Source organism: Centropristis striata, chromosome 18, assembly GCF_030273125.1.
Source record: "Centropristis striata isolate RG_2023a ecotype Rhode Island chromosome 18, C.striata_1.0, whole genome shotgun sequence".
Classification (NCBI taxonomy): Eukaryota; Metazoa; Chordata; class Actinopteri; order Perciformes; family Serranidae; genus Centropristis; species Centropristis striata.
This window is the reverse complement of record NC_081534.1, coordinates 12,255,054-12,271,935: the sequence shown is the minus strand read 5'-3', so window position 1 is coordinate 12,271,935 and position 16,882 is coordinate 12,255,054. Positions and strand designations below refer to the sequence as shown.

The 16,882-nt window shown below is 40.0% G+C and overlaps 1 protein-coding gene across 1 annotated transcript; it reads right to left on the bottom strand.

Moving 5' to 3' along the window:
- Nucleotides 1-1,668: 1,668 nt before the first annotated feature.
- On the bottom strand, nucleotides 1,669-16,817 carry rnf217 (ring finger protein 217). Its single transcript, XM_059356390.1, has 7 exons — nucleotides 15,789-16,817; nucleotides 9,160-9,381; nucleotides 8,898-9,062; nucleotides 7,924-8,021; nucleotides 7,713-7,816; nucleotides 5,341-5,412; nucleotides 1,669-3,976 (listed from the first exon to the last, which is right to left on the bottom strand). Exons 1-7 carry the CDS (start codon nucleotides 16,767-16,769, stop codon nucleotides 3,897-3,899), a joined length of 1,722 nt encoding a protein of 573 aa, XP_059212373.1. The 5' UTR covers nucleotides 16,770-16,817; the 3' UTR covers nucleotides 1,669-3,896.
- Between the last annotated feature and the right edge of the window lie 65 nt (nucleotides 16,818-16,882).

The following is a 16,882-nucleotide window of genomic DNA, read 5'->3' as shown; positions in this document are numbered from 1 at the left end:
CCTTGAGCAAGGCACCTAACCCCCCCACACACAGCTCCCCGGGCCCACTGCCCCTAAGCATGGTGTGTTCACTGGTGTGTAAAAAAAGTATGGGTAAAATGCAGAGTATGAATTTCCCCATTGCGGGACTAATCAGGGAATCTTAATCTTACTTCTTCATTAACCATGGAGTCAAAAAAGACATTTCTTCATGAATTCAAGGTAACACAGCGATTAGTAACCGATATAGAAATTTTCATTTTAAGGATGAAGTATTTCTTTAAGTACATTCATCCTTTACACAGTCAGTCATGTTTCAATCAAACAAACAAACCAAAAAACACGCAGCAGTTCATGTGAGTGTGGTACTCGCTGATCAGTTAGATAAAACATGTACATATGGTGCAAGTGAACATTTGTTAAGTAGATATTTTCAATGTTTTGTTTGGCGCATAGCTGACACATTTAATATCCCAGTGCTGTTTTACTAATACATATTTTCTACGTTCCACTTTGCAGCCCCCCCCGACGCTCAAGCAGCGTTCGCAAACAGCCGAGTCATGCTGGGAAAACACAGACGGTATTTGCATCGCTGAGATATTTGGATCTCTTTTGACACTCCAGTGTTTTTACTTCCTGGAATTAAAAAATGGTTGCTAAGCAGCTTCGGGGAAACGTGTCAAGCATTTTGACTCTGGGGTGCTGTTCAGCGATTTCTGTGGATGAAGAGCTCTGGGTACAGTGAACAGAAAACTCCCTGAGAGTGGATTCAAACCCAGAGTCGGGACCTACTGAAAGCAGTGTGTAACAATATATTGTCAGTGTCTTCGTTTGTACAGTTTCACTGTACTTGACAGTTTTTTTATTTTAATCCCAGATGTAGAAAACATGTCAGATCCCTGGGATAAAGAGAAGCGAATGATGTCCAACATGCATGAACATCAACACTGCTTTTCCTTCGTGCCTTAAATCCTGCTTTCGGTGAAGATTCAGTGATGAAATGTGTTGTAACACTCAGGATATACTCCACCGGTAACCACTACTGATTTTAAAATGCATTGATCTTCACTTTGTTTCCAGTGGAGCCATTCCCATTTATCACTCTTTTTCTTGCTGTAGTGTCTCTTTATGTGCAGATATCTTGTGCTTCTCCTTCTCTTTTCATGTGTTTTCCTTTTCATGATGGAGCGATAAAAGAAAGACAAAAGAAAAAAAAATCGCTCCATTAAGTGGTGGGATAAACACACACACACACACACACACAGACAAAAAATAATCTGTAAGTGATGTGGAAACCACTTGTACTTGACCGCAGCGTGCACAGCAGGTAGCTTTGTGTGATTCTCACATATCAGAGGCTCAAAAGCATCCAGTTTTTTTTGTTTCGTTTTTTTTTCCTGGCTGAACAGCAGCCGCAGCTCCAGTGGATGTGTGCTCATTTTGGAAACTAAGGACTGACAGCAGGGAGGAGAGGATAGAGGGATAAGTGAAGGACAACAAGCTGGCTGCTGCCAGGTGACGACCTTTAAAGCTCTTGAAAATCTCCTGTTCCCTGGCAGCACTCAGTGTGTGTGCTTTCTCGCAGTATGTGCCAGTGTGAATGAGTTAAATGTGTGTCGTTACAAGCCACTACGTCAAACTCTCTAGCAGACAGGCGACCTCTTATCACTGCAAAAAAATTGATGCAAAACCAAACTGTATCAGTTCTTAACAACCTTGAAATCCTGATCACCCGTTCATTTAACATCAAATTTAAAGGGGCAGTTCACCGAAAAATCAAAAATACATATTTTTTGCTCTTACGTCAAGTGATATTTATCAATCTGGACCAGAGATCGGCAACCTTTACTTACTAAGCCATTGTTGGCCAAAAAAAGAGAAAAAACTTCGGAATGGAGCCATATCTTTCTTTTTGAGCCTTACAATAAAGATAAAACAGCCTTAATTGAAGCCTACCAACATTACTAATAGGTCGCAATGAGCAGTTATTAATATGGTTTTGTCAGAATGCAGTGAGGCAAATAAGAGGCTACACTCCCAAGAAATATCTCAGGAAAACCAGCCTGGAAACTCAAAACTAGACTTGAAGTTGGCAAAATGTAGAGGTTAAGGTACCGGGCCGTAGATTTTCATACGCTATGATGCACATTTTAGTTGACTAAAATGTTAAATTTATAAACCACACATTTTTACAATTGAAGAATACAAATTGATGATAAAGAAATAACTGGTATTATTTCGTATAATTTTTTGGTCACAGTCACAGGGACCGCTGTAGACGGCCTGAAGAGCCACATGAGGCTCCGGAGCCGCAGGTTGCCTACCCCTGATCTAGACTGTTTTGGTGTACCTCTAACACTCTGCTATTCACACCAAAACAATCCAGATTGATAAACATCACTACAGGTAAGAGGAAAAACATATATTTTGGATTTTGGGATGAACTGTCCCTTTAATCTACCACACATTCAGTGCACAGCAGCCTGATGATAGCCTGACCAAACCACCACCCAGACTACATAGAAATGAAAAGTAAAATCTTAAATACTTTATTCTGTTTATCTACAGGTACCATTTGCAATAGTATGTTCAGTCATTTTAATTCTAAGCAGCTTTCAGCTATCTAATGCATATTCCTACAATCTTACAGTTCTTTCTGCAGACTCCACTGCACACCGACAGCACCACCACCCAACAGCCTCTGCAACAAGCAACCAGTAACAAAGAAATCTAACAAAGGGACAGGGTCAACCGTCTGTCCTGCCACATTCAGCGTTTTGTTTTGGCACAATTGCCGCACAGCAGCTTTTTTTTTTTTTTGATGATGCAGATACTGGCATACAGTATGTGGGCATGGCAGAGATGAGAGCGATGCGTGAGCCACCAAAAAACCAGGACAGACACCAAAGGAAAGAAGTGAGGGGAAGACAGGGACAGATAGGAGGAGGTGTTGACAGCAACGGAAAAAAACCCTGAAATTCAACTTTTCAATATTTCAGTTAGAGAACAGTGTTTACACACAGGACCCCCCTTCTTCTTCTTTTTTAAAGCTGTAGCAGGGGTGGCCTTCAGGTGTCGCTCTCAGGGTGGGGAGCCAAGTTTCACTCTGTCCCGCAAAAATGAGGTCAGGCAGAGTCGAGGTCATCCAGGTTAGCAAAGAATCATCCTTCCATCCCTCCAAGTTAAGTGCTTTCATCTCATTTTGAATAGCGTGTGCTTGTCAAAGACTACAAATGGCAATGGAAATTTGAAATATCCAATGTGGAATGAGTTTACGACAAAGATTGAAGAAATTCAATGTCCAGCTTCCGTCCTGTGATGAGTAATTTTTCTGTCATGGCTTTTTCCAAATTGCATCTTTTGACAAATGACTGAAGAAGCTTTTGCAAAAGTTCCGCAAGCAAGATGTTATTTCCCCACATTTCATCTGTGAGCTCCTCCTATTGTTTTTCCCAGCAGTCATTTTTCATAATCCGTATCCAACGCCAGGCTCCCAGCTTGCTCTTTTAAGACATTCTAACAAGTGCGGGTGTAAACAAAACTGCATCCGTCTATTACGCGTGTTCCCATTTGTTCTCCTGATGGATAGCTGTTGTTAAATGTGTTACAGAAGAGGGAAAAGCTTGCAAACGCACACTGCTGAGAAAGTTCTCCGCTGTGAAATTTTAAGGAGATTTAAGGGGGATTCAAAACCGTCAGATGAAGAGAATTTAAATGTGTTGTTTTCTGACTGGAAAATCCTTGTTTATTGTTGATTAGGGTCTTCGCCAATTACTGTTGTTAATTTTGTGATGTTCCTCTCAGACTTCTGTGATGACTCAGGCTGGCGTGTTCATCCCTGAGGAGATGTGTGCGTCATCTTTCAAGCTGTGTGTGTCGGTGTGGTCGAGATGAAGTGCAGGAAGGGCAGGTTTCAGTCAGATCCACCGGCCGGAGCCCTGCGTGCGCTGCTTCTTCCTTCTCTTACACACATAGTAGACCGGGAAAACGACCAAACCTGCAGACAGGGAAGAGGGTTCGAGAGATTAAGTGAGAGAGGAGAAAAATGTATCAAATGAGGCATATTATGCTAAGTTCATATTTGTATTTTGGGTTTCTACTACACCATTGTTACATGCTTTAATGTTCAAATTTTCTTCTCATACTGTCTGGATATACCTGTATGAACTCTGTCTGAAATGCCTGTCTCTTTAAGCGCCCCTCCTGAAAAATCAATCAACCTCTATTTATATCACAGAGAGATCATTAAGGGCAACCCATCATTTACTACATTGATGCTGAGTGAACACACAAAGAATTAATTAAAAATATATCTAATAGTATTTTTTTTTAAGTAGGCAAACGTGGATTAAAACAAAAAACTTAGTTAAAACATTTGAAGAAAACAAGATTAGAAATGGATTAAAAAATTCAATAATAAAAAAAAATATTTTGTTAAATAAAATTATCTAAAACTGCCAAAAAAGACTAGGTGTCCCTGCACCATCATTGCAGCTGGGGAATGACCGTGACATCACTGTAGCAGTTGTGACATCACAACCTTACAGAAGTCCTGTAGGCTCATTTAAAGGCACAGTTTCTTAATATGAAGTGTATGTATTTCCCTGTGGAGCGTTTTGATACTTTCGCAGTATTTATATAGCTCTTAGACCTTCTTTATAATAAAAAAAAGCATGTAAATCTCACTTTTTACAATATGGAACCTTTCAATCAAAAATATTCTTGTTTCTAATTATATAATTTTAATGAACTATTCATTAATGTACAATGTAAATCTTTAATTATCTGTTACACTCTGATGAGTTTTCTATATGGATTTAATTTGATTACTCCATCTTATAGCACACTGCCTACAGATTTGGAATATATGAAATTAATAGAGCTGACAAAGACAGAAGCCACAGCAGCAGCAGCAACAGCACAACACTGATTCTAATAACGATGAAAATAAATGTGAATCTGCCATCACGGCATGTTAGCCCGCAGCGGATCATCTGTCAGACGCACTGACGCTGGAAAGAGATTAACACTAATTACAGTTCAGCTGAGGCATCAATAGTTCACAATGCTGTCTGACAGAGTGCAGTTGGATGATATTACTAGTAACTGTAGTAAAAATGAGTCGCCCAGGGAGTGATAATCTGGATCTACAGCTCTGGCAGTTTATTTCTCACATATAACTGAGAATGTCATGCATATTAATATTAAATTTGTAGCATGTTTATTCTATCCTGACTTGCTGTGCGGAAGAAAATATCCGTAATGTAGTTAAACCATTTAGCTGTTATCTGTTTACTGCTCTCTCCGGAGCTTCCCCCTGATTAATGTGCATGTGTGTGTTCATGTGTATAATTGTGTTACCTATCACCAGTGCGAGAGCTCCAAGCACCACGACCAGCAAAATGACCACTGGAGCTATCAGCACCTTAGTGGCTGCAGAGAAAAACAGAGAGGAGGAGAGAGAGAGGAGCAGAATAATAATCATTCATAATGAATAAATGTTCCTTTCAGATGGAAATGAAATTGCATGATTTAAAATTAATGTTGTTTTGTTGCATTTTGTTTAAATTTTAATACATCGCTGCAAAATTGCAAGATGTTTGGCCGTCAGTGCATCAGTTTGGATGAATACTGAGCAGATTTTTAGGAAATTCTCCACCCACATTAAGATGTCTCTTATTACATGCAAAAATCTGTGCCGCTAACAGTCAATGGCACCGAGACAGCAATGAGAGCTGTAATGGCTAAGTGGTTCTCGTTAAGGGACAAATTAGCTCCCAGTTCAACAGGCGCCCCGCTGATATAACTAGCTGTAACTGTCATGGAGAGCAGAGTCAACCAAATCTATCAGAGTTCAGCTTCCTGGAGGCTTGCTGCTGCATAAATTTGATAACTGCAAATGGATAATTATAACTAACATAATCTGATATGTGATGCTTTCGCACTTCATTATAAAGCTTTCCACAGTGGCAAGTACAAAGTTAAATATGGAAGTGCACTGCTGTTGCTATTAGTGTGCTAATTTAAGTCCGTCGCAGATATGAAGTGGCTGGCCGGTCATCAGGACCGTCAGCAACAACACATCCTGACTTTGGGTTTTATTTACAGCATGGCTAGAAAATAACAATTCAAGTTTTTTTTTCCTATCACTACTGCTTTTCTCTAATTATAATCCACAGCTGAGAACAACATGGGATTGTTGATTTATTTTCGGTCAGGGGCAAAATTACTGAAGCAAAATTACAGATAATGAAGCAGGTTGAAAGAAATGTGGGTTCACCAGTAAGTTTGACAATAGTTCATTGCTGTGTAACTCATTGAATCTACCAAATTTGGGATTGTCAAATCAGTGCCTATTGAGAGGAGACACAACACTGTCAAATTGGCAGCTGTATTCATTAAAAACTCAATATTCCTCAGTAAGTCTACAGCCATGCTAGCTGTAGCACAAACAGGTGCTTTAAGCTTAATGCTAATGACAGCATGCTAACATGCTGATGTTAAGCAGGTATGATGCTCACGATGTTCACCACAAGCAGCAAACTCTGGGCCTGAAAAGGGAAGCCAATTCAAGTGCCTCAAACCTGCATTCTTTCTAATGGCCACCAGGTAGCGACTTGTAAATCTATGAGAAAATTACCCTACTTGCCATTTGCTTAATTACCTCAAAAAACATTTTCCAAATGAGTTTATGGTCTCGATTGTTAGTATCAAATCTTTGTCAATACAGCATGATGTTCATTTCGTACACAGCTGCCCAATTCAGAGTAAAATAGACAATAAAGCAAGATATGCTTTATGGTGTGGCTATCTTGTGATTGACAGCTCACTGCCAGGGCACTCTGTGTGTTTTTGTCTTTGACCTTTTAACCCTTTATCACGCAAAGAAACATATTTGGTAACTTGAGCGGACATCTATAACAGGTCTCCTCGCTCTCCCACATGGATTTCTACATCAAAGATAGTGAAACTGTGGCATCTGACCAATCAGTAAATCATACAAGATTCAAGCTTTCCTTTATTGTCATTGTATTATAAAAGTATACAACTAATTTTATGTGTGCGTCTCATATATAAGGGGCTTTAAAAAAGACATTCAGACATTACGCATATGTAATAAGTAGTCTAAAAAGATAATAAATAGTTTAAAGGTAAACGATAAAGTGGTGATGGATGCAAATGATGTGTCTATTGTCCATTTAGGGTTGCTGTGGGAAAGAGACTATAATAAATATAATAATAACAATGACTCAATTAACCTAGATTTTCAATATAAAAATGAAACATTTAGCAAAAAGTCTTGTTATATCCTCCAATAACACTTCAGGGTTGACATTTTCAATTTCCAGGAGTGCCCTATAAAGGGTTAACTGTGTGTTTTCAAATCATGAAAGTGAATTATAACATACTGGTCGTCTAAAAATGTCTTGTCCAGTCTTAGATTAGACTAAAATCGCTAACTAGCCAACACTGGCTAATAACTGAGCTCCACCCTTTTGTCCAAATATGGTAACTTCTGTCTCCAAATGACAAAGATGGCCAAAACTGAAGTACTGTACAAAACTCTGAGCTAGGATCATCAAAGTTTGTCCTCTGGACACCATGACTTGCTGTCCAAAATTGCATGGCAACACATTCAATAGTTGTTTAGGTTAAAATAAAGTTAATTACCATTTAAATAAAGCACAAACTCACGATTCTCCCTCCACACAGACACACACACACACACTTACCACAGACAGAGCCTCTAATTAGCCGTCTCAGATGAGGTTTATCGGGTAGATAACGAAACTTGCATCCAAACACGCTGAGGTTGGATGTATGGTCCCCGAAAAACCTGACAACAGGAACATACATTCACATCAACACATAGAAAGAGGTGAAAAAGCAGAGGAAGGAAAGGAAACAAAGATTTAAAAATATATAAAGTAAAAAGCTTCTAACCTTAGGTGTCGGTAGCGCTCTCCACAGCGGTAACAGAAGTTAGTGTTACACTGCGTACATGTCATGTGGTCACATCCCTCGGTACGCTGAATATGGATCTGTAGAAGTAGATGAGGGAAAAAGAAAAGTATAGATTATATTGATGAGGAGCTGCATGTTCTCTCACTGTTTTAAGTCCTTCTGTTCTCCTTCCAGACTCAAGATCAGCTCAAGCAGACACAATGGTCCAGTCTCATCAGCACTAGCAGAGTCTACTTTCATGTTCAAACTGTAAACTTTAAGCATCTGGTTCAGCATGTATTGAGCTGTGCTGCAATATGCATGCAGCTGTACACTTAATGGATCTTTGTTATTTGGCTTCTGTTGCAGTAAGCAGTCTTACTATAAACTGGGCATTACGTTCAGCTGCTCTCAGCCTCTTTTCCAGCCAAACACAGCATGACACCAATTTGTTGGCGTCACAGTCAAACACGATCCTCTCTCCCTGCTTCCAAAGCAGAAATTCAGACCCATCAGTGGTACGAACACAGATGGAAAGTGTTTGCTGCTGCGAGCAAACAGTTCCCACATACCGGTAATTAGCTTAATCTATGTCTCGCTTTAGTCATTTTCTGACATTCAAATTAGATATTGTGTAGACTAACTTGGTCGTAATGAGACGAGGCTGGTTTTATGACTCTGAGAGCGATGCCAGTGAGTCTTCCAGGAACATCATTATTTTTTCAATATGTTCACCATCTATGCATCTCTGTTCTGCTGTTCCACACGCACTTTAAATCTGGGCCTCCATCTACTTCTCTGCAGCTCCCCATCCATCATCTGTTCTGGCTCTCATGCTACTAAGACTTCATTGATTTATTCATCGAGATTGATCCCACCCTCCATCAGTCAACCCTCTTTTCCATTTACCCGCACCCATCTCACATGGTGGCCCCATTCAGCAATATCATAATAATAAGAACCTGTAATCTTACCTTGCACTGCGGACATTTCTGGGCATTTCTTTGTCCGTGACTTATGATACTGGCCCAGCTTCGTAGCAGCTTGTCTCCTTTCCTGTACTCGCGACATTTGACCCCATTGTGCCACGGTGCATGGCATTTAAAGCACCACACAAACTGGCAATTGCTACACTGGATCTACAGGAGGGACAGAAGATGGTAAAAACCATCAATATGTTACTTTTAAATGTCAATTTCTGATGTATTTCCTGATGTTTTCTTGGCGTATTCTTACCTTGTACTTGTGCTCGGAGCGGTTGGGGTTGTGGTTCGTCAGGGAGGTGAACTGACTGCACTGGGGGCAGGGTTTGGTGCTCGAGTCCAGCTGACTCAGCTCCAGAAAGTAACGGTATTTTGCCACGTCTTCATTGGCTAAATGAGAAATCACCACTCCCTCTGCCAGGTAGCCACTACACTCTGGGATTGGACAGCTGATGTAAGGTTTGGCTACTCGCACCTAGAAAACATCACAAAATCTGATTATAAATTGATGGTTTCCAAAAAGACAAAGAAGATATGTTCAAGTATGTGAAAGTCACTCTAATCCAATCCAATCCACTTTATTTATATAGCACAATTTTAGCAAACACAGGGTTTCCAAAGTGCTGCACAAACAATAAATAGATAACACAATACAAAGAGATGTAGTAAACAATATAACAGTAAGATGCAATAAGATAAAATACATTTAAAATGGGATAAAAAATAAATAAACTAAAATGTAAAATGTACTGCCCGCACAAAATAAAATATGCATGTATACAAATAAAAACAAAAATCGTAAAATCATAAAATCAACATAACACAACACTACCGCTCCACAATATGGACCTGTCTATGGTGGGGTTCTTTGTTGTCATGGTGGACTATCTACAAGTGGAATATATTCACACCACTGATGGGAAATGGTTAATAATTTACTAGAAAAGAGGGAGTAAAAGGCAGATGAATGGAAGGCTGAAGGAGGCAGTGGAGAGTGGAAGTTAATATGTATCAAAGCACACATAGACACTCATTAGGCCAGACCAAGTGCTCTGCAATGGCCCTGATCCACATGTGAGCTAGACCGCCTGGTCACAGAGTCAAAAACTGACTGACCTTGATGTCCAAATGTATTGCAATTTCTTTATCACATTTTGTGAAAATTAACAAAGAAATGAGTTATGTGGTTTTGTATGAGTCGGTTTATTAGGATAAGCAGTAGGTGACGCAAAACCATTATACCATTGCAGAAGAAGAGGGCGCAACAAGATAGCATACTAATGAGCACCAGTTGAACCTCAAACAGTGAATGTCGAAAACTTGACGGAAATATGACAATACTGTTTGTTTCATGTACAAGGTTGCCCATAAAGTTAGAATAATTTAGTTTTCAGACACAATACTCTGTTAATTGTGCTTTCATCTTCATTGTGATATGTTACACACTTTACACTTTATCTGTCAAGAATAAATCCCATTGTCACAATCATTTCATGGGAAGAGGTAAAAAATATTATATTCCAACTTTATGAGCGACCATGTATTAATGTGAGGAGGGTAACATCAGATCTGTGTGGAGCTATGAGGAGACTGTTTTAATCTGCTACTATTTTTCGTCTCTTCAGCCCAGCAGAAGCTTCATGTTTGTTGTTATTTGCAGCGACATCTGTTTCCACTGTCACATTTTTTTAAACCAACTTTTCATCCTTTTTTTGGTGTTTCCATTCAAGTTTTTTATATATGCAAATTTAAATTGCACATACAATCTTTGAATGGAAATGCACCTATATAAAGAGCCACAGGAGAAGCATGCATTTAATGCTTATATTAATAAAATATTAAATAGAGCAAAACCTACATACAGCAAATAAAGTTTTACACAATGGGCCTCATGCAAGAACATTTTTGTATTTCTATCTTAACTTTCAAAAATACATTTTAAACACAAAGTTGCTTCAAAGGAATGAAATATACAATACATATGTGAAAAACTGCACAACAAGAGGTCTAGACCATTCATAAATTGTGCTTGTGCCTACAAGAAAATATGAGAAAATGCGTGACTGCAGCAAGGGTCTCTAAATCACTTGATTCAAATGGTTCTTGCATGAGTCCCAGTAATTCACCAGCTTCAAGAAAAATTTATTTCATGCAGCGTTTAAGTGATGCTCTCACATTAGGGTGCACTATTAGATAATAGGACTATATTTTCTTTCACATTTTTCTTCATTAAGTTCACACCTAGGTTCAATACAACCAAGGAAATACCAAATCTGTGTGTTCACATCTCATCTAATCTGACCTTGGATACAGCAGAGTATCATTCTCACATTTCACCGTCAAGCTCTCTTTTTTTGTCTTAGTTTCCTCCCAGGGCATCTCTTCTTCTGTGGTTCCCTCTCTCTCTTTTTTATTTCAGATTGTCTTTCTGTCTCTTTCTCTTTCTCCCAAGATGTTCAATCCATCACAAGCAGTGATGCCCCCGTACTGAAACATGATAAGGCATTTTGTAACTCAATGTATATGTGTGTGTGTGTGTGTGTGTGTGTGTGTGTGTGTGTGTGTGTGTGTGTCGATGTGTGTGTGTGGATGTGTGTGTGTTGAGTGTGTGTGACAGCAAACAAAGAGGAATAACATCAGCCTGTGATGGTGTTACACCCAATATCCCCTGCAGCAGCTGATGTGTTGGTATTGTTGCCACAACACTAACAGTGTGATGACCACTGCCAGACTGGTTGGACAGGTTAGGACTGCTGCTATGCTAACTGTTGCTCACACACACGTGTGTCACTATGTGTGTCCTTAAAGAATGGAAACACATGGCAAAATAAAGCTGTATACATGACCAAAGCAGTAAGAGAATTAAGCTTGCAATAGGCCTAACGTACCCTGAGGTCCTTCTGCTCAGCTAAAAATAGGAATTGTAATTTGAAAAATATATCTGCATGCGAGGCCGGCTCTACGCAGGGGCAAGAGGGAGCAGAGCCCCCTTAAATAAATGTCTTGCCCCCTCAAATCAAAATTTTAGAAGTTGAGAAAGCACATTTTAATATACTCACAAAATGAATATACATTATAATTTGACAAAATGATCTGCTGTAGCGGAAAAATCCGCCGAAAAAAGAACCCACGATACACAATTGTTGTTTGAAGTCTGGATGAAGGATGTTTTATTTTATTGTTATTTTTCAGTTTCCCCCCCTGAGGGATTGCCACATTATTGTGGTCAGGGGGTTTGCGTGCCTCAGTGACCTTAAGAGCTAAACCAGCAGGAGCCTAGTCTTCAGGTGGGACACCTGGACAGGTCTGAAGGTAGAGGCCTGACACAGTGTAATCCACTCCTCCAGGTTGGGGTTGGACACATAGACCCCTTTCAATGAAGAAAGCATTGTTACTATAAGCACAGGAAAAAAAGTGCTGGAGCATGATGTGTACACATGGTGCCCCCTTCACATTTCTGACTGCCCCCTCATATATACCTGCCTAGAACCGGCCCTGTCTGTCTGTCTGTTTGTTATAGGGACACAAACAAACAGGCAAATGGGATTGTAAATGTTTTGTTACACTAGTTACATTTTTACTATACAACCAGTAGAATGCCCATGAACCTGAGTCAGTTGTAACACCTTAACACTACATGTTGCAATAGTCATTTTTCATGACAGACATTTTGACACGTCACAGTAGGAAATTATTATTATTTAATAATGGCTGCATTCCACTAAGGGCAGGCCTGGTATTGTGCATGCTGACTCACTGGAACAGCTGACTGGGACACAATAACACATTAAAGTTATTGATTTCACCTGGGCTTTTCCTACTATGACATGTCAAATATCTGCTGTGAAAAGCAGATATTTAAGAAGTTAAGATGATAAGCTAAAGGTATTAAATATATAGTTGAAATAGCTAGCTTAACATAATGGATTAGCAATTCAGTTTGTTAGCTACAAGTAGGATAATATGTTGAAAAAGGGAATTTAAAGCAATGAAGCTGTTGAATTAATGTTAGTTTGTTTTAAGTATGGATAAACAGTTCAAATACTTATTTCAATATAATGGAAAAGCATTTGAATTTGTTAGCTAAAAGTGCTGAATTAACAGTTTAAATAGTTAGCGAAAGTGAAAAGATGATTTTCAAAATAAAACGATTATAGTGCCGAATTCAGTTTTACAATGACTCTCTTGTTTTGTCTTGTGTCTTTAATGCATCACATCCCGGCCGTTATAACAGTGTCATTTTGATATTTTTTGCTGAATTACTGACTGGAATATGTTAAATAGTTTACCAAAGTGTTGTTTTTAGTAGTTTTCAGTAGGTAGTGGAGCTGCACTAACAAAACAACATGGTTGATCAGATTTATATTGATCCAATTTAATTAAATTATATTAACTATTTAAATGTACATGTATTCATATGTTGAATAGTATTTATTTTAATTATTTATCACATTTTTACATGTATTTTTATTCTTTTTTCCAGTTTTATTATTTTTTAAGTATAAGAAGTCAAGTTCAATCCACTGTTAAGATATTTTGGAAAAAATAAGTTTTCAAAGTCAATGAGTACTTATGTTAAATAACCCTGATATTTGTTGGAAGATTTTGCCATAACATCTAATACATCTAAAACACCAAACATGTTAAGGTAGAATTAATTCAACACTGTCACTTCAAACAAAGTCAACAGCTATGTATCCCTATCTATCCCTAGGCAAACAATATTAAAACATGACACACAATATACAGTTAGTGACACAGCCATAACATGCATTGTGTATTGTTGTTGAACCGTTGGCACACACTGCTGCTGCATCCCTTGTATGTACTGTACAGTGTTTGTTACTGAATCCCGTCCAGGGTCTTATCTGTGACCACATACTCTGATCCCTGTGACATAACGCTTACTGTACCGTCTGACGGTTCACACCGAGCATGTGTTCTAAAAAAAGGCTTGCAGTACATTAATGGGGAAAAAAAATCCGCCTACACGGGGTAGTTTTACGACCTTTATCTCATTCTTGGTGTGCTTATCAGAGAGTCTGCTTCTCTCTGTGTTTGTGTGATTATTCATGCTTCGTTATCAAAGCAAGAGAATGGCAGTTAAAAAGCAGTCTGCATGACTGATAAAAACTGTTTTATCTAAACAGATTAAAGCAGATTATTGTAACAGTAGCGAGGACCTGAGATTGTAACATCTCCCCTAAAATGTTGTAACAGGGACAGCATACAAGTTATTAAAACTAGGATTGTTATCTGAGGATGGTATCAGTTTATGGACAAGGCTCTTAAAGAAAGATCCATTCTGAAACACTTTAGCTCTGTTAGGGAGCAGCCTTTCATTTCTGAGTCCCTTTTTATGGCAGCTAAAGGAAGCAAATGTTTCATCTATCTATTATTCAGTTCTTGGATTTAAAAGTGTAAATCATCACCAGAATGAACAGGATCTCTTGCCAAACATACCTTGGGGCTACAGAATGTACTTTAGCCACATGATATGTTGTGCCCCTATTGTGACCTATTTTGCAAGAATTAAAGGATTACTTTGCTGTGGTGCTGCTAACTCAGTGTATATCTAAAACACTCAGGCATATTCACCGGCATCAACAAAAGGCATTTTGGGAAGTGAAGGAAGCAATGTAGAAGACAAGATGAGTTGAAGGACACACATTTGCTTCATGGGATTGTAACTTTACTAACAACGACTGACAGAATGAATGTATTGTGATGAAATATTCCTTCAGTAGGTGAGCCTGACAGAAGGAAACCTCTGCTGAAAAGCCCAAAAGCACACAATATAAGCTTTTATCAAAACCATCCCAATTTTAGAGCAGAATGTGTCGGTGACCCAGATTCACAGAAAAACTGTTGTTATCACAAAATGAGAAGATCTGCGGATGCTGGCCTGTGACATTTTAGCAACAATTTCATGAAATCCTTCTTTTACACTAGAGAACCAATTGTGGCCCTTAATAAAAACATGACATGTCAGACTGTTCTATGGCTGGGCAATATGGCCAAAATCTACCATCCCTCATATCTCGAAATCAATATACACCATGATATTGCAACAAAAAGAAGTCTTTAAGAAATAAATGCATGTACAACCTATTTATGTACTCCATGCCAAACAGCACCTCTGTGGTTTGCTCCAGCTTCCTCCTCATGTGCAAACATCAGAGTACAGTTATACATGCTCTCTGTACACAATAAAAATTGATTAATCGTTTGGGCTTTAAATGTCAGAAAATAATGTAAAAATGTCCAGGGTGATGTGTTTAAATGTTGTTTTATCAATCCAATACACAAAAATATTGAGATTGCTATGATATAAAACAGAGAAAAGTAAATCTATGGTGCTGTCATCTCTTCGTTGGTTCTTTTTCATGTTTCTTTTTTGGAGAAACAAATCTGTCAATTAAATCAACAAATCGTACAAGTGTTTGTTGACACAGTTTCCTTAGTCAAGGACAGCCCTAGAAATCTCCATATTCGAGAGGCTGAAAAGATCCATTTCTGCGATTTTTGTATGAAGAAATACAACTAATCGCGACATTGAAAAACCTCTAGGATGAAATAAAAAATAATATATGTTTTTGACAATATATACTGTCATATCACCCAGCCCTGGGTTGTCCAATGGATCCTAGAATTAGTCAGGCCCCTGCCTTGGAGTAATGTTAGATAAGATGCCAAACATAACACTTCAGTGTGACAGAGAAATGTGTGTGTGTGTGTTGCTGCAGCAGCTGCTCAAGGACACTTAAACCAGCTGCTGACTGACCCAGCGATGCCTGGTTGTGGGACAGGCTCGACCTCAGCACTGTGACACCCTGCTGCACTAAACAACCCCCCATTCCCCTCAGCCTCCCTCCTACCAACCTGGGAGCTGACGTAGAGTTTCAGGCACTCATCGCACACGGCCCTCCTGCAGCAGGGCAAGAGTGCGATGGTTTTCTCTTCCAGGCACACCCGGCAACTCTGCGTCGTAGTCTCTGCATCGGCCTGCTCCATGGACAGTCGGTGGGCCATGTCCCCGAAAGGATCCACCAGGTCGTCCAACGTGTAGAGGGGCGGTTCGGGACTCGAACCCGCATCCTGTCCTGTCTCCAGGTCCATCTCTGGCGCGTCCGTTGTGACAGTTTCATCGTCTGTGATTCCAACGTCTTTCCGATGGCTGTCGTTAGCGATGCAGTAAACAGTGCAGTAGACGTGCTCTTCACTGTTAAAAGACTCGTCTAAAGTGGCCGCGTTGCTGTCACTGTCACATGTATGATAGCACTGACCTGTTACAAATTCAACTCCCTGTACAGCCGAAGTCAAGTCGCTCAGGGTTGGCTCGTTTTTAGTCCCCGCTTCGCCCGTTTCTCGCTCCGACTTTTTACATTCGCCACCTTCAGTTCCGTCACCGTGAGGGACGTCGTTATGAACGTCTCCTTCGTGGCTGTCATGCTCGGCGCCGCGCTGCATCCGACTGTTTGTGTTCAAACACAGAGAGGGAGATTTTGAAACCCCGAAATTCCTCCTCAAAATCTCGACAGCGCTCGCCCTCCTCCTCCTCTCGCCTCCTCCGCCGTTGCAGTTGTTGTTGTTGTTGCCCTTCGCATCCTTCTCCTCCTCGCCGCCCCTCTCCTCCTCGCCCCGCTCACCTGCGTCCAGCGACAACCGGGAGTTTGATCTGCTGACACGGCTGCTCAAATCTCTGACCGACCGCTCAACTTTACTGTCCGTGAAGGAAGTTTCTGTGGGCAGGTTGCGGGACAATCTCACCCTCCCCTCCTCCAAGCTGCTAATGAAGCTCGGCATTCTACAGGCAGCAGCTATCGGTTCGTCATCTTCCATCCCCGACACGGTTCTCCCCATTTAGTGAGCGGTTCGCTCCCGGACGGTCCTCCGCCTGTCTGCCTCTTGTCCCACTCCTACTACCAAAACAAAACAAAGCAGGCAGCTCGGTGCTTCCGGGTTCGTCGTCAGCA

Bases quoted from the DNA above. Each gene is read 5' to 3' on its own strand.
- rnf217 (XM_059356390.1), bottom strand. From the start codon at position 16,769: ATGGGGAGAACCGTGTCGGGGATGGAAGATGACGAACCGATAGCTGCT. The intron at 5,413-7,712 runs GTAAGTGTGTGT...TTTTCTCTGCAG, and splicing joins AATTAGAGGCTCTGTCTGTG to CCACTAAGGTGCTGATAGCT. The intron at 3,977-5,340 runs GTAACACAATTA...CCCTGTCTGCAG, and splicing joins AGCTCTCGCACTGGTGATAG to GTTTGGTCGTTTTCCCGGTC.